Here is a 20806-nt window from a genome sequence, read left to right as displayed (position 1 = left end):
CCTATTTCTCTGCCTAGTCGAAAAAGTACCCTTGCAGCATGAAATTTAGTTAAGTTGTTGAAGTTTTTGTTCAGTTATTCCCAAAGAGTCCTATTATAGAACTCTTTGGTTATTCCGCCTTCAAAATGTAAATATATTTAAAAGTTTAAATGTGAAATGAAGCTCTAATATTGTTACAACTGTTGATCATAATTCACAACGTACATATAGAAAAAGATACAAAACAACTGGTTTCTATTTCTATTTAATAACAATGAAGCTACAGAAGGAAAACATCCTATGAATGAGCTTTGGTTACGAGACGAAAACACAGTTTTAGAAGCATGAATTGGCTAAAATTTGACACAATCACTGCAGTCAAAATGACATGAAAAATTAGTGCTTTAATTACTGTAATCCCCAGATCTTGTGGGTTTCAGATGGTCGTTGAGATCGTATTTGTTAGATGGGATGTAGACACAAAATATTGAAATCTATTCCCTCTTGTAGATTCTCGTAGACACCACACTTCCGGATTCACAGACCTGTTGAGCATCAGAAAAGAATATTATGTTTTGTGATCGTCATTTAAAGTACTTAATACACATTTTACTGAAAATGTAATTTATAACCACTGCTGGTTCTTACCAGCAAAATGAAGAACGCCCATATGGGGGGGGACTCGAGCCCCCACTTAGAAATTAGAACTTCGTTGCTTGTAATACTTTTTTCTTTGCAAAAATGTAAAAACATTTCTTCTCTAGCCATTAATGATTAAGTTATTAAAAATGTCAAATTGTAATGACTCTAATCTGTCCTGAAATCTGCCTCCGTGGGGAAAATATCCTGTTAAACTATGTTTAAAATATCTGAGCCTCCCCTCCCCCCTTACAATTTTGCATATGGGCGCCCATGAGCAAAATATTTGGCGGAAACACATTGATGGTTAGATGTACAGACTACGACAACTCAATCCACGGTTAGTGGCTTTTAATAAGAATGAAAAAACGACAAAGTCGTCGCATATAAATTGATGGACAGGTGATTAAGACAGCCATATACCTGTAAAAATATTAATAAACATATACCGTCAACAGCCTCAGTTCCTGAGGGTTGACGGCCTGTATCACCGTCTAGGGCGGAAGATTTTAGGATCAGCAAATATCTTTATATCAAGATGAAGAAAAATATATGTTTCAGTTCTTTTTTGATGGATCCTTATGGCATGTGTGTACTTTGGAAGTGGGACTTCACACCAAATTACGGTACAGTTGGGGAAAAGTGAAGAAAAGCAGCGCATATTGCCAGCCTAGCTGACACACGACAACAACAACAATCTCTTTTCGTTTCGTTGGGTCAATGTTACCCACAAGGGACAAAGTAACCGTAAACCGAGTTAACGATATTCAAATGTGTAGTTAATTACAGGGTGACTTTTATTTTGTGAGAACATTTTTCAATTTATTATTAGTGGTTTTTAAAATAATTAGCTATTGAATTTTATGCAATAAAATCTGTTTATGGGGCATTCCACGAAAAACGGTCATTTTGTTCCGCACGTGACGCCTCATATATTTCATTAAAAAAAATTATTCAAAATATTAATGAACAACTTTTCTCTGCTAAGCAAATTACAAACTTATGTGATTTCTGATGCAAAACATTTTGTCAGTATCTTTTGAAACTATTTCTTTTAATGAAATACATGGACCGTGTCACGCGTGAAACAAAGGGTTTACATTTTCGTGGAATGTTCCTTATGAAGGAAAACACACACACACACACACACACACACAAGGACATATGTTTTATAAATATTATTCATTTCATTTAGCAAAATATTTTTGTGTAGTTTTTTGTAGTACGTGATATTGAAATTTTTCACGTCACAATTATGTATTGATCGCATCAGAGTGGAAAGAACCAAAAATTAAATGATATGTTGATTTTTTGAAACTTTACGCAAACAAAATTTACTAGAATATTAACGCAGAGAATATTATCATTTACTAAGATATAATTATCTTTCCTTAACCGATTGAAAATTTTGCATTCTATTTTGTATTCTCTATAGTTTAACAATTTATTGCAAAAGTTCATATTTTTGATATTGCTGCCTGTAATTACGCTAATCACTCTTCTTTCTTTCGGTATAGTTATGAAAAAAGGAGAAAGTTTAATTTTGAAACAAGATCGACTAGAAAATATTCGAAGGGAAAGAAAAATTTAGAATATTTTATTTTGCATTACACTCGGAACTTTTGAAGAACAATTTTGATCACGTGGTGCTTTGGAGAGAAAAAACATGGGCGACCCATTTCCATCGGTTGGCCAATCGGGAGCCCCCAAGTTATTACACAATCCTTACTAGAGTAAAAATTGTTTCTATGCTGACGGTGCAGTAAATATTTTTCTTTCGTTTGGTTTTATTTTTAGCGTTTTTAAACAACTAAAGTATCCTTACCACTTTGAGGGTGTCACCATCAACTTCCCTGGTAATGGTAACTTCTTTGTCGCCGAATTGCTTCTGTACAAGTTTTCCACCTTCCAAAGTCACCACAGTCTGTGGAGAAAAATATCGTTAACAATCTTATAAAATTAGTTAAGAACTCAAATTGTTCACTAACTAAATAAATATTAATAAAAATAATCTCCTTTTACTTTCACTAAAACTAATTTTAAATTATTGATGATTAATGAAATTTTACTTAATATTTTTTGACCAAAATAAATATTAATACAAATAATCCTTTTAGATCAACTAAAATTAATTATTAGTCAATACTGTTACGAAATAAATAACTCATAATTTTGAAGTTTGACTTTCATATTCTTCACGATAAAGTAAATTTTAAGAAAAATATTTTAGCAGTCCAACTTTTTTAGCTCATAAAAATCTACTCAGAAATTGTTCCACTGCATTTAAATTGGTACCTACATATTTGAATGAGAATGTGCAAAATATTATTCTTAATGTGTTTTTGAGACTGCGTTAGAAATTGTATTTAAGTGCAATATTCTTGTTGTAAAATTCATAGTTAGATCTGCAAAAATGAAATAATGCGTTGCTATTTTCCTGATTGCTATTGAGTGCGGACTATTTCATTATATATAGTAATTTCAGAGAATCAACTGAAATGAATATGCATGACACATTTGCCGTAATATATTATCCTAGCTCAACGATGTATTTTTTACGTTAGTATAAAGCTTTATTATTCGTTTCAGTTCGAAGCTTGCAACCAAGACAAGATTTCTATTCCATTCCATTTACTTTTCCTACGGAGTGCCACGTGCAGAAGAATATGCTGCCGTTACAGGTCAAGAACAGCAACTGCAAATTTTTCATTTTTTTTTTTTTTTTTTTTACAATTTTGTCATCTATTGTGCGTTAGTTTTATCCAAAACGCGTTTCTTCAAACATCTCGAAAACTCATTTCTGCAGATATAGGCAGTATAGTTCTTGGAGACAGAATGAAAATCGTGTCAAGACGAACTCTCATGTACCAAAATACTTTTTGAAGAAATAGAGAGTTTTTGGAAAAGTCATTTTTATTCCCAAAATGTGAGATACAAGTCACATTTTTGTTGCAATTTTTACTTTCACTTTTTTTTTCTTTTGATTGCGTGCCAATTGTGTACCATTTTCTTCTTTCTTTAAAAATTGCAGTTAAATGCGCACGCGTGTGCTATTCCGACACACACAATGTTTCATATTGTGAATCAAATCTCTCGAGCAGAATTAAGATGACAATCAAGAATCAAGTCCTTTTGTTCTTGAGATAATGATGCATAGGGCAAGGTCGGGTAGTATCGGACACCTAAGCCATTTCAATCATAACACTTTTTGTTTTTTTTGTAAAGAATTAGTTTTTACACTAAATTATGCTGTACTAAGTTACCTAACATAAATTGTAAACTTTGGTTAAAAAAACATAGAGTCGTATTTTTTAAACAAATTTTTGTCAAACTCTATTTTTGGCCAATTTTAAATTTTGGAGGGTTGTATCGGACAAAACATTAAAATGTTGAAACAAAAACACATAGTTCATAAATAACATTTTAATGTGCAAAAATATGAAATGAACAAAGTAGTTGGTTACTTAGAATAGTATACAAGTCTAAAATGAAAAGCTTTGATCCTATCACCCCAAAGTACTTTTTGAGACTAAATATCTTTCACTAGCTTCTCTAATTGTCATTTTATTAAGTCAAACTTTTTCAATGGCTTCTTTCATATTTGTTTCATCCCATTTATGTCGTGATTTTTCCATTTCAACTTGTTGGACAAAGAAAAACACCGTCAGTATTTTATTTTGGTGCCAGTAACTTTGTCCCATACAACCCGAAATTGGTTTGTCCGATACAACCCGACTGTAAAGCTACAGTTGTTTAACCACCACTAGGTTATTACTGAAGCTAGACACTTTTATAGCTCATAATACTTAGATTAATATACTATCAGTCTAAAGGTATAACAATGAAACAATATAACTTACTCTATGTGTAAATATATGCCCCAGAAGTTAAGTTCGTGCACTGCAATTCTTTCAACAAACAAAAAACTAGCTTTGCACACCAGAACAAACGTTTGATTTGGACCAATATGGCGTCTGTGCTTTCTTTCCCAATACGGCACACTATGTTGACCCAGTACGTGCTGCCCTTGGCGGCGGAATTAAGAAGCAGCCCTTGTCCGATACTACCCGCTGTCCGATACTAAACGACCTTCCTCTATAGCTAGCTCATCATTCGCTTTTCTCAACAGGGGAGAACATGTAGTTGATGAACATTTTACATTTTGATTTTTTTATTTTTTGTTACTAATGTTACGACCAAAATTAAATATCATCTAATACTATAACTTTTTTTCTATCAAATAATGATTTCAAAAACTTTGTTGTCATAATTTTATTTATAGTAAAAAAAAGCTTAATTTTTTTCCCAAAACGACCCAAGGTGGGTCAAGTTAAGTTGATACACAAATGAATAAACTATCTTGCTGACAAGCAATAAGCAACGAAATAAAGTGTTTGAGAGTTATTTTTAAAGAAGAGACTCATAAAATGTTCGAAATTTTAATCTGAGTTAGATGATAAACGTAAATCTGATTCGCAGCTAATATAAACATTAGTACGCATATTTTCTCCGAAATACGCCCTTTTAATTTTTTCAAGAAAAATTTCCTTCCCTTGAGTTTTTTCTTTTTGGTCATTTCTAAGCATTTCTAGAAAAAGAAAAAATACCTCTACTTAATAATTTGAGACTTAAATTATTGCACGTGTCAACTTGACCCAAACAAAGACATAGCGTTAACTCAAAAACGGTGAAAAAACAGCTTCGAACAAAAGCAAATTCTTTGAGGTAAAATCATGCCTTCTAGTCAAGGAATAAAATAGTATCTTGTTTAGTATGATATTAACTATTTAAACATCCCATGCAAAAGTTGAAAACATAGCATACAAATTTAGGAATTGATGAAATAATTTCGTACTTGCAAAGAAAAATAAGATATAAAAACTTTTTTTTGCAAAAAAATTGCAAGTTACAAAAGAAACGTGTTTCGAAGTTTCAAGGAACCCCGTTTTTAATGGAATGAAACGGGTTTCATCAAAAGCTTTTGGATGAAAAGTCATTCAAGAAAAATCTTAGAAATTACAGAATTTTTCTCGGATGATTTTTCATCCAAAGGCTTTCATTGCATTGAAAAAGGGGTTCCTTAAAGTATTGAAACACGTGCCCGCAGTATCTTGTTAATTTTGTGAAATAAAACGTTGTATATCTTATTTTACATAAAAATGTACTTTGGTGCACAAAAAGAATTAGTTTAAAATAACTCTTTAACAGGTTTCCCGCGTACGTAGTTTAAATCAGCCTAAGCCTGTTACTTACTCATACAACTTTTAGTTCTGGGAGCATGCGTTCTAGAAAATGAAAGTTCTTGTATCAACGTAACCCTGTATCAACTGAATCTGGTCTCCCTTAGTGTTTCCATCGATCTACTATCACAGAAATTCCGACTAAAATTTCAAAATCCCTTTTATTTCCCGTCGTTCCCGAACGGAATTCTATTTTACTCCAGAGACCCATTATCTATATATATAAAAATGAATGTTTGTCTGTATGTCATCCATGAACTCAAAAACTACCCGGCAGATTTGGCTGAAACTTTCACCGTTTGTTATTTTTGGTGCTGGGAATGTTTATAGACCAGTTCGAAAAAAATCCGATCGATAGTTCCTTTTTTATTCCAATTTAAGTCACAATCCATTGGATAAATACGAATAAAATTATCGGCTGCAGAAATTAATTCGCGTGAAAGATCTCATTGATAAGAAGTTAGCTGTTGCCATTTTTCTTGAGTTTGAACAAATAAATTCTTTCTTTATTGTTTTATGGCTTTTCATGCAACGGGGGGATTTAAAACTTTTTCTATTTGATATTTTTAGCGATTGATTGATCTTGCAAACTGCGTGAGTACAAAATTTGTGTATAGTCACGGCTTCACTTGATACCTGGACCGATTATTATGAAAATTGCTATATATATGTATTTTTCCACGGAGAAGGTGCATAATATGCTCATTGAAGCCACTCGCCACCAGGTGGCACTGCAGAGCAGCAACTTCTGCCCCGTTCAACCGATTGTCATGAAAATCAGTATAATTATGTATTTTTTTGTTGGCGTAGCAACGCGCGTCGGGTATAGCTAGTAGAAAATAAAAAAATTATCACAGTTTCATTCAACATTGATGAACGTCACTTTTGTAAAATATGAATGTGATGTAGGAATTTTTTTTAAATGTCCTTTAGTTCGAAAATAGACAGAACAATACTGACCTTAACTGTTGCTCCATCAAGCCTTTTCTCTTCGAATTCTTCGCCGAGCTTGAAGCGAATTTCTGAGTTTTTGAATGCGATAGTCTTTACGACGAATTCGTCCCCTTCCTGCTTGATCTCCACTGTTGGCTTTGAGTTCTCGGCCAACTTACGAGTGACCATGGAAACGCCTATAGAAAGAAGAAATATATTATAATTTATTGAAAAATTTTGTTGATTGCAGAAATCAATTGCTTATTCAAAGAGTTCTCAAAGTGAGTGCTGTGGAACCCTGGTATGCCACGAAGTGCTAACCATATCAATTTTCAAATATACAGGGTGTCCGAAAAGTCCTTGACACATTTTAAAAAAATCATAGAAAAGCAATAAATTGTCATATTAATATGCAGTTTGGCCCATAATGCTTTACAAGTTTAAGAGTTTTTTTATTATTTTTTTTTATGACATCATAAAAAAAATGTAATAATAAAAGATCTAGTGCTATACTATCCAGGTAAGGCAACGAAATGCGTTTCGTACTTTGTATTTTACACAAAAAAAGGTTGACATTGCTGTGCATAGTTAAGCATTCAATAATTCTGAAGTTACTGTATGTAAGTTATTTTTGAGGTTGTTGAAAGGGCTCTTCATACATTGCTATATAGCAATGTATGAAGAGCAAAAATAAAGAAATATCTAAACGGCAGTAGTAATTATTATTAAATATTTATAACTAAATATTTATTATTACATTTTTTTATGATGTCATAAAACAAACTCTTGAACTTGTAAAGTATTATGGGACAAACTGCAAATTCATAAGACAATTTATTGATTTTCTATGATTTTTTTAAAATGTGTCAAGGACTTTTCGGACACCCTGTACAATAGAAATAGACAAAGACGCCGTGAGCAAATGAAAATTCTTCATTAGGTACCGTGAATCGGAAACGTTTAGAAATCCTTGGTTCATTCTATGCAACTGCGATTCCCAAACTTTTCCGATTCGCGGCACTCTTTGAAGAATTATATATTTTTCACGACATCCTAGACAACTTCTGTTATATGTACATATTGAAACTCATCAGAGACATTTTGCGGCATCCCTCGCCAAGCCCTACGGCACCCACTTTGGGAATCCCTGATATACAAAAAGAGAAAAAAAAGAAAAGCATCTTTAAATTTTCACAAACATCAATTTTAACAAATAGTAAACTTCAGGAAAATGTTTCCGGGTTAGAAGCAGAGTTCATTTTCTATGGGAGTTCGTGTGAGCTATCTATATACATCTGTATAAATACTAAAAGAAATTCTAAATATTGAATATCTAGTATTTCTTTTAAACTCATGTGCAATTTATATATTAGATGGAATTTCAACTATTTCCTTTTAACAATAAGTGAGGATCTTACACTTATTTTGCAAGAAAGTTAGCCCTAGTAAGTAAAACCCTTTTTTCGATGCAAAAAGAGAAGAAAACTTATTGATGAATGGTCTTTCTTGCAGGGGCGGCAAATAGGGGGTGCAAGAGGGGGCGGTTGCACCCCCAAATTTTTCACTAAGAATAATATAAAATGTTAAATTCAATTTAGATAACTTAGAAAATCATTTGCCTGAATTTTCAGAACAGAAAAAACTGATGGAGGATAAGTGTTCGCCTTAACTAAGGAAGTAATCGCTTCATATGGGTTAAATATTTCAAAATTGAGTAATCTATGTTATGATGGAGCATCTTGTATAAGATACCCGTACAGTGTAGAGTCTGTGCAATTTTTACGCGTAAATTCCATGTCATTTTACATAAATTTTTGTGCTCATATTATAACTTAATGTTCAGCTAGTAAGTGTTCATTGACGCCATGTACTAGAAACACATTTTAGCAACTCGGTGTATCATATGCTTTCATGGGAACTTTTTGTAAAGATATGCTATTTTTGAAAAACATCTCACATCAAAAAATACTTTCACATCAACAAATGTATCTTGAGGTTCTTTATTTGACAATCTCCGAGTGACACAAGATGGTCTTCAAGAGTTATAAAAGCCCCCTAGAAGAATTACTGGAAAGCGACCTTTTCATTGATAAAAAATTTGATGTCATTTTAATATGTATGCCTTTGTCTGAATTTTTTGTTTACTTTATTTATACTGCGGAGCGTTTTTTTGATAAATGCTACACTCTATCATAAAAATTTTAATTCGCTGATCTTAATTCTTGGATTGACAATTGAAACTCTTAGTAATTTTCGCATTAATGCATACTTGAACCAGGTGTGGAACTTTGTGACAGATTTTTTCGTAACAGTTTTTAATGTATGCCAATGTGGAAGAGGTGACAAAACCCAGATGAAGTTTTAGTCAAAATATTAAATCATTATTTTGAATAAACTGATCAATTCAGTTTCTCAAGAAATTGAGACAGGATTTAATGAGATATATTTATTATTGGTCTTAACTTCAATATTATGTAGGTCGGTTATAGAAAGCGAAAAAGAAAATATTACACTTATAAGTAATAGCATGAGGGAAGATGAATTGTTTTGTGAATTGTGATTATACTTTTTAATGACACAAAATAAATACTAGCCTATTTAAAAAGCTTTCTTGGTTATTTTAAAGAGAGGAATCTAAAGGAAATGTGCTTTTCTGACATAACTTTCTTGCTTCCATTGTTTTTTGACTGTTTCAATCAGGTCAGTCATTTGAAAGATGACTTCCGTGATTAAATTGAAAAACCGATGTAAATAAAGCACAAATTTACACGAAAATACAGCATATAGCTATTTCAAGGCTACAAAAATGGAGCCTCTTCATCGGTGTAAAAAACTCAACCAGAAAGTTGTAGGAGAACTGAACGTCAACCAATTTTGACTTGCGTGTCTCAGGAGGTTAGAGAATTGCCTTCGAAGCGGAATGAGGCAAAGCGAGACCTTCCTCTTTAGCTATACTGGCAATAAATTAAGTCATTGGATATTGATTAACTATAGTTACAAAATTTTCTGTTCTTCCTGACTCCAAAAATAGCAGATTAAAACTTTACTAAAAAATAAAAACTAGTACCGAGATATTTTGTGATATAACTTATAACAAAATTAATTTAAAGCTTCGGTCGCAAAAATTTTAATTGTTCTTTACAAACCTAATTATTCTTAACATTAAAACCATTTAATTATCAGTTCTTGTGAAAAACAATATGTATTTTATACCGTTCTGAGGAAATTCATGTTCAAGAAACTTGACCCCCCAAACGAAATGCTGAAATGCCGCCCCTGCTTTCTTGTGATATCGTTTCGTCTTCTTTATTTTTTTTTCTCATTAAATAAGGAGTTTCTTGTAACCTTGAAACACGCGACCACAAATTCAAATTACAGTTTGCAATTTTAGCGTTTTTATTTTATTTTTATGTAACTTATCGCATATACAATTCATTGATTCTTTCTTATTAATTGAAAATTGCTTAATTGTAAAAACATTCTTCCCTCCCCCCATTTATATTCAAGCTAATTTTTAGCAGCTTTCAGTAAAATCGTGCTTTGTGCTTCATATTTAATATATCTTTTACAGAATGAGTTACTACTCGCAAGACAAAACTAAGAAAATATAGATTAGAAAAATCTTTGAGTAAGAAACACTCTCGGCATTCGTTATAGGCTTTAAGGTTTTCTCCATATGATCAGAAATTTAGTTTTAGTCTGCGCCTTTTACAATTTTGCTAACATAGCAAAAATCTAAGTATTTCAATCATATTTTTAAAGAATCAAAACTCTGCATTTAAAGTTTTAATTCAAAACTTAATGATGATGGGTTATGTTTTTTTTTTGTGATCTCTTATTTATACGTCCGTGCAAGGGGTCGACCTATAAGGACGCAGAAAAGAAAAAAGATCTTGTAAATTAAAATCAACTTCACTGAAAATAAAATTTAATTACTTTAAAAATCAATAAATATAAGAAAAATTTAGATGGACTATTATTTTCATTTCAACAAACTAATTTGCAAGTCTAAACCAATGTTAATTAAAAAAAAGTTAAAGTAAAACTGAGCTTAATATTTTTTTTTTTTCAATTTTATCAAGTGCTTCAAGAATTTAGAATAATTTTGACGTTGAATAATTTTGACATTTTCAATGTAATTGAAATGTTCACGCATTAAAGTTGATTAGCCTTTGTATGAGGGTAATTTCCAAGAGCGAAAGTTTTAAAGTGAATAGCTGGGAAAAGGACCAAGCAAAAAATTTTCCCACGCATAAATGAATGCTAATTGCATTAATTATTCATGCTTTTGGTTGGGACTTTTGAAAACCGCAACTGAGAAAATGACGTAAAAGAAGTGAAATAAAGGGAAAAATTACTGTATTTTTCAAAAGCATTCCAACGTGTTAAAAAATATGACAGGTTATGAAACAGTACAAGGGACTAATCGTCCCTGACCTAATTTATTAGGGTCCCTTTCTGTGTTATAAAATTGCATTACATAATATTTGCATGCTATGTGTGTAGTGTGATAATCTACAAGAATAATCTTAACCAATTAACCACACGAATAGCGTAATAATGAAAAAAAAAAAAAAAAAAAACGTTTTAAAAAGTAGCAGACGAAAGAGCACATTGAATTTTATAAACGAACAATTTCCATAAAATCGTGCAGTTTTGAAAGCATTTATAGTAAAATTATGCTTTGCGAATACATCTTCTATGCGCGCTAATTTAATGGTTAAAATGTACTTTTCGGTATTTTGTAATTAGTTTGTGTAATTAGTTTGGAAAACTAATAACAATTTTCGAATTTAAGTTCTTTATTTCACTTATTAAATTCACTGTTAGATTTTTTTCTTTTTTTCGGAGAAAAGAGAGGGATAATTATTTTTTATTGGAATTTTTACTGAAGTAGAAACTTAAAAGTGCCTCTATATAGACTGGATAAAAAAAAAAGGATTTTTCTCCTCGTTTTTCTTTTTTTGATAATCAGTTGCGCTTTAACTGATCTTTTATTTATTTTACTTATTTTTACGTCTGAACTTTTAAGCTGCAGATAAAATACTTAAGTTAGTAAACTTTGAGAAAGATATGTGTTTCATACCTCTAAACACAGCAATTTAATTTGCTAAATTTATTTGCACATTTTTTTTTTTTTTTTTTTTTTTGCCGAAATGAAGAAAAAAGGAACAAGAGAAAAAAAAACACCTTTGGAGCAAAAAAAAAAAAGAGAGAAAGAGATAGAGAGAGAAAAGTGCTATTTTGTAAAATTTGTATTTGAATTCGCTTTAAGGTTCATATTTACTCAATGAAAAAAAAAAGCAATGTAAGGACATTTTAACGGAAAACTCTCATATCACTCAGATACAATTTATAATTTTATCCTGTGATAAGGCTTCGGATATAGCTAGTTTTATCTCAAGTATATTTATCTCCAAAAGGAGGGGAAAAAAAAAAGTCAGGCATTCTCAAGCATTTTTTCCCTGATGCATTTTGGACTTTTCTTAGAAATCGTCTGAAAGATAGCACTATTTATCTAAAAGCCGTTTTCGAATGTTATTACATGGGAACCGTTAGATGGTGGTAAACATGACTCATAATGTCAAAGAAGATATTAAAAATTGCGATATCTTTTTTAACCGTTGAAAATCTACACGACAACGTTAACGTAGCGGTCTTACTTATCGAAGACCTCTCAACAGTCTACTCCGATAACAGTTTAGAGGAGGTCAGAGAGTATATATTCGATTCTCAGAGTCACGCGATAACCTCAAGCCTTATCAAGACTTCGCGGTTGCAGTTTCCGCCACAATGACAACGCCCACTAAACCCACATAAGTCGCTTTCTTGCCATTTCTTTCATTCTTTTTTTGTACCATGTTCGAAGTACAGTTCATTGAAACCGAGTTATCCTCATCTGCGATTGATAAGTGAGCTTGCTTTTGATGAATGGTGAGATTCCCTTATCTCTGAATTGCGCAAAAGAACTACTTCTTGACAATTATCATTTTTATTCTGTGTGTCTGTAATTTTTCAGAATTTGCTTAACGGCACGGGACAGTACACGTACTCAGCCCGCCCCCCTGATGCCACAAATCCCCCCAAAGAGCGAGAGCCTGCCATCCCCCCCCCCCAAATAAAACAAAAAAATGTCCCTCAAAACAAAACAACTCCCCGAAAAATTTCAGTAGCTCAGTCTTCGCCATGAATCCCTATAAGGTGAAACCCCTGCACGCACTACAAAACTAAGCTATTTGTTTCCTGAAAATTGAAAACTGTTGTGTCATAATCCAAATTATTTCTCGTTCTGCTATGTAGTAACCAGATGGGAGGGTCGGGGGCGCCCTGAAGGAAAGTCATTGTGTCCTCCCAAAAACTTCCGCATCCGGCAAATTTTGTCTGATGATTCGGCAAAATTTAGAGTTCTATGCGCGCAAAATTATCATCAATCGGAGAAATTTGGAGTCCTATTTGGAAAAATTATCATCACTTGGCAATAGTTGGGGTTCTATTCGGCAAAATTTTCATAATTCTTCCAAATTTTGGAGCCCTATTTGGCAAAAATATTATCATTTGGCAAAATTTGGAGTTCTATTTTGCAAAATTATCATCATTCGGCGAAGTTTCGAGTTTCATCTGCATTCGGCGAGATTTTGAGTTCCATTCTGCAAAACTATCATCATTCAGCAAAATTTGGAGTTCCACTCGGCAAATTGAGAATTTTCATCCTCAAGTAGTTCCTCTGAGTAGGAGCAAAATTTCTTGCATCAATCTTGACAGATCTTGATATTATACTGACGGCGTCAATATTGACGTGTTTCATACTGCATAAAGATTGCATAAAGATTAAAAAGCAATACTACAATAACAACACGTATGCAACATTGCATTCATCTTAAAATATCAATATTGATATTACCTTACAATAACAACATTGCATACATGTTGACGCCGTCAAGATGTATTGATTTCATGCTGTCGCCGTCAAGGTAATTAGCACACAATAGAACAGGTGGACCTTCGTTGATACTTGCGCATGCGCACAGTTCTTTCTACCCATCGTCCCTCGCATTGCTGGCACATGTTCCTCCTTCGACCTATGATTCAGTCGGTTCAGAGGAGCTGCACGTGGCGTTGGCGTTGCGTTCTTTAGGCTTCGTTAAGTTGGTTGCTTAGTTATTAGTGTGGAATAGTATTGTTTTAGGAATAACTTATGAATGACTGATAACTGCATTTGTTTATTAATATAGTACTAAGCAAGTCATATCGCAGACGATGTGCGATCAATGTTAGAAATGGCCGAAAATAACTTTTTTCGTCCCTAGACTTTGAAACAAAGGACATGAAGCCCAGAATTTCGTATTATCACTTCAATCTCATGAGTAAGATTAATTTTATTCAATGGTTATTTATGTTATTCTTTAAGATAAATTCATGTGTTTTGTCCATGGGATATTTTCAATGCTGACATCCATTTGGAAATTACTTTATTGTATTTATTTACTTATTTATTATTTTGCTTTCTTTACTCTTAAATGTGTTATAAAAACTTCCGCAATTATTCCTAACTAGGCATTTTATGTCTTTATAATACAATTAGAAGCACGAATTTAAAAAATAAGTCAAATATTACGCAAAACGAAGAAACTTTCATTTTTTAAATTAAATTGCGAGTACTATTAATACCTTTACATGAATTTCCGATCAGATGTCAGCTTTGAGGAAATATTCTTAGGCTAGAAAACTATCTTGAAGAATAACAGAAATAATTAAGGAATGAAATTTAATTCTTGAGTTTAAAGTGAAAATAATACAAATAAATAAATAGATAAAACACCTTGCAAACGTGCTGATTTCATACTGTCATGTCAATGCATCCTGACATTTTCCTGTCATATCATTACGTATGCAATATTACAAAAGCAAGATCATCTTGCCTAGACCTTGATTTCATGCTGTCATGACAACATCTTGATATTATCCTGTCATATCAATACGTATGCAAGATTACAAAAGCAAGATCATCTTGCCTAGACCTTGATTTCATGCTGTCATGACAACATCTTGATATTATCCTGTCATATCAATACGTATGCAATATTACAAAAGCAGCCTACCTTGATATTTTCCTGATATTATGCTGCATACACCTTATCAGTCAATATTGTGGCAACCTGCTGACAGCATAAATGGAGTAACATAACAACATTGAGGCAGCATTAATGCAAGATGATTTTTCTTGCATGTCAACCTTTATGCAATACTGAGGCAAGATATTTTGCTTACTGGGCGGCAGTTTCAACCTATGTCCGGGCTCTGAAAAATCGAAGATCCGGAATAAAAAAGGGTGGGTCATGACCCCTCTGAAGGTTTAGCAACAGAACTAGTGAGCCATTAGAAGTTTTATTGTTATTCTTCGTCAGTTCCGACTAGAGGTCATGTCGGCCTAGTCGGAAACTAGGGGCCCGGTTCAGAATCGGAGTAGAATACGTTTTATAATTTTTATAGAGGAAGGCGGCCCGAAGACCAATTGACAAGTCTTGGCTCTCAGAGACCGTATTCTTCGTATTTGTGTTACATACAACTACGCGTCAACTATCCTTACAAGTCGCTCATTATTTCACTACATCACAAACCACGCCATTGAAATTTTTGGAGTTCCTTTTCAATTTGTGGGGGAGGAGGTCTTTTTGAGGGGTGCTCCGTAGTATCCGTAGTAGTTGAAGGAGTGAACCACCGCACGTATGGTTATGGGACCCTCTGAATTAGAAGACGAGTCCTCAATTTTCAAAAATTTCATATCTTCCTCTGAACAGAAAATGTCGTTCATTAACTAACAGAAAGTACAAGGTGTTGCACTTACCAAGAAGATCCATTAAAAAAAACGATTTAATATTTTTACGAAACTCTTTTTTATTTTGATACTTATGTCATTAATTTGTTCCCCCCAAAAGAAAAATGCGGTCGTGCTAAAATTGAAAACGGCAGCTTTTTAAAAGAAAAACTCTTTGGAGCACCGCAAGGGGGTCTTGAGAGTCAACTCCGCCGAACCTTTCGTGATACCACATATTGTAATTCTAATGTAGCAGTTTATATCCAAATGGGACTGCTATGACCTAACCCCCAAATAAATCAATAATTCCCTAAAATGAATAGGTTGATAGAACCAAAAGTACGTGGATACATATGCACCACGGCCCATCCAGCAGGCTGTGCCCAAAATGTACATGAACAAATCAGATATGTGACCAGTTACACTCTGGCTACGCTAGTACGTGACGCGAAGCTGAAAATCGTCTAAATCTTCTCTGAACTAAGAAAGAATTATGTATATAAGTGTGTTAACGTTGTGACGAAAAAAATTGAGGTAAGGCTAAAAATTAAAAAAAAATAGTTTAAATCTGTATTAGGTTTTCAAAATGAATTTTCTTTATCATTGCAAGACGTAACGTTCTATAAACATCCCATAATATTTTACACGAATTTATTACTAATTTTACACGAACCGCTCCTTTATTTTACACGAATATTTTTACCAGGTATTTTCTCCGTGGAATTTTTCTCTGGAAAATTCGCAAACGTTAACAAGAGTTAGTAACATTAGCTCGCTGTGCAAAAATGTTTAACAAGTTTTGTATTCTCAGACCAGTCTTGAAACTTTGTGAACACACCTTGTACGTACTTTGAGTACTTTTGACGCCACTCTGGCATGATTCTTGACACAAGTGCTTCATACAATGTAAAAGCACATCGAAGAGATAACAATGAAAGAAAAAAATCTTTTTTTTTTTTTGTTCGTCCTCCCTCAAAGTCAAGTACTGATTCATTTTTTATCCAAAAAATATCAAAGCAGTGTTATCAATTTCGGCGTATCATTCTAACTTCCGCAGGTGTTGTTAATGTTCTAGTAAATTTCATGTAAATGTGTTTCCAGTTGATAAGAAATGTTAAGATAGTGTAATCTATACACGTGGCAGCAGTAAAAACTTATAAGAGGAAGTCACCCCCTCCCCCCCCCCCCGGTCCCACTACATAGCTGGAAAGAAAACTTTAGTCTAAATATACCTGAATATAATTGAGTAGGTTGAAAACCAGTTTGGTCAAAATTGATTTTGATGAATTTTGTAGATAATATGTACCAATCTTCTGTACTCCTAAACTGTTTGAAAAAAAAAAAAAATAATATGATATTATGAGAAAATTTTGTTTCCTGTGACATAGCCACTTGCTTCGCAAATGAGTAAAAGTTGTCAATTTGACCCTTTTTCTAAGAGCTTTAATAAATGTATTTAAGTTATTACGAATAATCTAACATGGCTTATTGTAAAGCTGAATAAACGAACGTTTATTTGTGCATAATAAAAAACGATTTAAGCTAAGCAAAACTAGGAATTTTCCGGGTTCAATTCGTCGTTCAAAAACTGCTATTTTTGACATTTTAAGCATGAAAATGTGGATGAAGGACTTGCAGTAGCAGTCTATGTTGTTTTCCCGTTTACATTTAAGCATTCGTACTAAAGGCACAGGAAGAAAAAAAAGAGTTGATACTTGTGGTCTTCCTGTATCAAAAAATTGATTAAATAAAAATAGAAAATCTGTCTTTCACCCCAAAGAGGCCTTTGGAATAAGTGGTAAAAATCTTTTAATGTTGGGGAAAGAAGCTACTATATCGCCTTTTAAAACAACAAAATTTTGCTGGAGATATAAGCAGTGCTATTATCGTAAAAGTAGCAGAATGTACGGAACATTAGCGGATCAGCGAGGCGGTAGGTCAGACCGTCAGAAGTCTTGGTTGCTAATTATGTTGGGCTAATTCCTATGTTAGGCTTAGGTTGTTGCTAATCCTAACGCAGTAATTTATACACATATGCAAGGACTGGTTTCTTAGCAGTTGCCATAGGTGCAGATTTGCTCTAAAAGGCTTTCTCTCCCCTTCAGCGGTATGCACATATTGTAGAGGGTGTAATCCATCGAGGCCAGAGTCGGACTCCTCCCCATTTGGGTGGCACACTCTCTCAGGAGCCACAACCTTCCGTACTCGCAACTCGAATGGGGCTTGGGTCTCTCAAGTCACATTAATAGCAACAACAACATAAAATATAAAACGTGTGTGATGTTTAATACTAATAACGCCATTACAGTTATAATACCAGATTATATTTCCATAAAACTATATTTACTGTTACACTTTGTTGTGCGACCTATATTGATGATGGAGTTTACCTTATAATGTACGAAGGGAGGAGCACAGAATAGGTATATTTGTGTTTGCGACTTTTTGCGGAAACATTAAAATATCGGTTACGTCACCGCTATGTTTACTCCTTATACTTTCATTTTCCCTTTAACTGTGACTTTTAATGTTTTTAATGGCTTGATATATATTTTGAGATGATGGTTGTACAATTTAATGGATCTTCAAATGTTTTTTAATGTCTTATTCTATTTCGGAGATTATTTTTCATTTCAATGGAACCCTTAATGAGCTTCCACGGCCTAATTTATCTATTTAGTGGATTATTTTATGTTTTTATCCTAGTTTTAATATTGTCTAATGGTTTTTTTTCTCTTTAAATGACTTATTTACGACACTGTTTTGCCGCCAAACTAGGAAATCACTAGTTAGAGACAATAATAGCTACAAATCCATCAAATCGCCGCAATTACATATCCTAATTAGTTGTACCATTGCTGCAAGCAATAGAGCAGCCATACTTTACCTTCTGGAGGGGAGTACGGAATCGAAACAATTTTAATATATATTAGGATTGGCAATATGATTTAAAGCAAAGGGTTCTGGGGTATTGCTCCCCAACCAACACCCCTACAACGGCCCGGTCTTCGGAAAATTGATTATATATGCACTAAAATTTGGGGTGCCCCCCCCCCCCCGCTAAGAGGAATGGTGCACTTCACTAAATTTTGCATAGACCCCCAAAAGCAAGAGCCCTAAAAAGAAAAAGTACCCCTCAAAACCCCCCCTAAAAATTTCAATGGCGCAGACTGCTCCGCGAAATCCCCTAGGTGGGCACCCCTGTTAAATTACTGTTAAATTACTTAAAGTTTGCAATCAAAGTGGGGGGGGGGGGAGGGGATGTAGAGGAACGTCGGGCAAAGTGATAGTTAAATTACGTTTTTCAAAACGAAAAAAATGAAAATTTGTTTCGAAACTTGCAGTACATAAAGAAAGAACAATGTACTTTACAATGAAACTTATATAAAAGTATTATTTTTTTAAATTTAATGACAGTAATTTTACCTTAAAATAAAAAAGGAAAACTATCACTTTACCACACAATGGGGAACAATAGTCATTAAAATATTTTTTTAATGATTTTTTCTGATTGTTATTTAAAATTATTTAAAATATTTTTTTTTGAATGAATTCCAAATAAATAAAGAAATAAATAAGTTAATTAATGAATGAGTAAATAAATAAGAGAATAAGATAATGTATGAATAAGAAAATAAGTGCATGAATAAATCAATGGATGAGTGAAAGAATGAATGGAAAGAAGTTCATTAATGAATGAATACGTGAATAAATTTAATAAATGAATCAATAAATGACTGAAATAAACTACTTCTTTTTTCCCCATTCGTTTTGCCTTGCTTACGCTAGGCAAATTGTACTAAAAGTTTAAAATAAAAATATGAATAATATTAAATAAATAAATACGACACTGAACATCAGTAGGTTTCAATAAATATTTTAAATGCTAATAACAACAACTTTATTATTTTTGATGATAACAAAAAATATTTTTGTATGTATTAAAACCATTATAATATCAGTACCAAATTTTGAAAATGGTATGTATTATCATATATCTTGATTTTTGGAGATACCTATTTTTCGACGGAATCAAGTATATGTTTAAAAACATAGTTAAAATATTGGCAAGTAGGTGTTTAAAGTATTTTACCATTTAATTTTGCCTCGCTAATTCAATTTGCCAAACGTCCTAATAAATTAGGGGTGCATGCCCCCCTAAATATCGCGAGGACCCTCAAGGGAGCCCCCCCAAATGAAAGAAATACCCCCAAAACACCCCCTTCCCCTCCCTAAAAATTTCAATGGCACAGTCTGCGCCATGACCTCTTCTAGGCGGCCACTTCTGCCTAAATGATAGAACATTCTATTATAACTTTTAATTCAATGAATCTATAGGCTAGTACATTTCAAGGTACAATAGCAATAGAATTATAAATTTAATGAACTTAATCGTAATTATAAACACGGCGTGAACAGTTCATGAATTTAAAAAAAAAAAAGCTGTGTATTAAAAGTTAACAATCTTTTGTTGGTGCGAAAATTAACGTAGCTGAAATAAAGTTTATTAGGTTTTTCCTCACGATTCTATTCTTTATAAGTATCTCGTTTAAATATATTAAAATTAATTATTTGATTATGCTGAGTAATTTTTCATTAATTATATTTTAGCGTTGATTGATAATTTTGAAAGATAGTAGCAAAATACTTATGTTAAGTATGAATCAAAAAACGAAAAATAAAAATATTAATTACATGATAGTCCATTACAGAAGGCAAATGAATGTTTGTTTTTCTTTTTACTATGATAATTTATTCATAAATTTTAATTAGGCGTGAAATTTTCACTCACCGATTTCTTTCAGAAATTCACCGAAATTTTCGCTTGAGACCAGTTTAAAACTTCCGACGAGGTTGGCCATTTCGAAGAGTAGATGAGATTTGCGGTCGTCTGCGAAAAGAAAATTAGGAGAAAGCGGATCTGGCAACGAGTGCGTGGGAACCGACAGTGGGGATGCTCAGCCTTTTATAAGATCCTCCGGAGCAGGCCTTATCGCCTCCTTACGTCCAGAGTATCGGGGTGCAAAAGTTCGTCCAATGAGGGAGCTCCAACCGATAAATTACTCTCCCAGGCATCACGAGGACATCAAAGAATATTCATATTCGATAATGTGATTCATGGTCACATCACCTTATAATTAGCGATAAGAAATTCTGTGGGCGTAGGCAATTTTTTTCTGATACCGATATAAGATACAAA

At 33.0% G+C, this 20806-nt stretch overlaps 1 protein-coding gene across 1 annotated transcript; it reads right to left on the bottom strand.

Moving 5' to 3' along the window:
• Positions 1-228: 228 nt before the first annotated feature.
• Positions 229-20557, bottom strand: LOC129224621 (fatty acid-binding protein-like). The gene is made up of 4 exons (XM_054859105.1): positions 20399-20557; positions 6819-6988; positions 2444-2542; positions 229-524 (listed from the first exon to the last, which is right to left on the bottom strand). Exons 1-4 carry the CDS (start codon positions 20466-20468, stop codon positions 474-476), a joined length of 390 nt encoding a protein of 129 aa, XP_054715080.1. The 5' UTR covers positions 20469-20557; the 3' UTR covers positions 229-473.
• Positions 20558-20806: the final 249 nt, after the last annotated feature.

The sequence above is a fragment of the Uloborus diversus genome, chromosome 6 (genome assembly GCF_026930045.1).
Source record: "Uloborus diversus isolate 005 chromosome 6, Udiv.v.3.1, whole genome shotgun sequence".
Taxonomy (NCBI): Eukaryota; Metazoa; Arthropoda; class Arachnida; order Araneae; family Uloboridae; genus Uloborus; species Uloborus diversus.
This window is presented reverse-complemented; position numbering and strand designations above follow the sequence as displayed.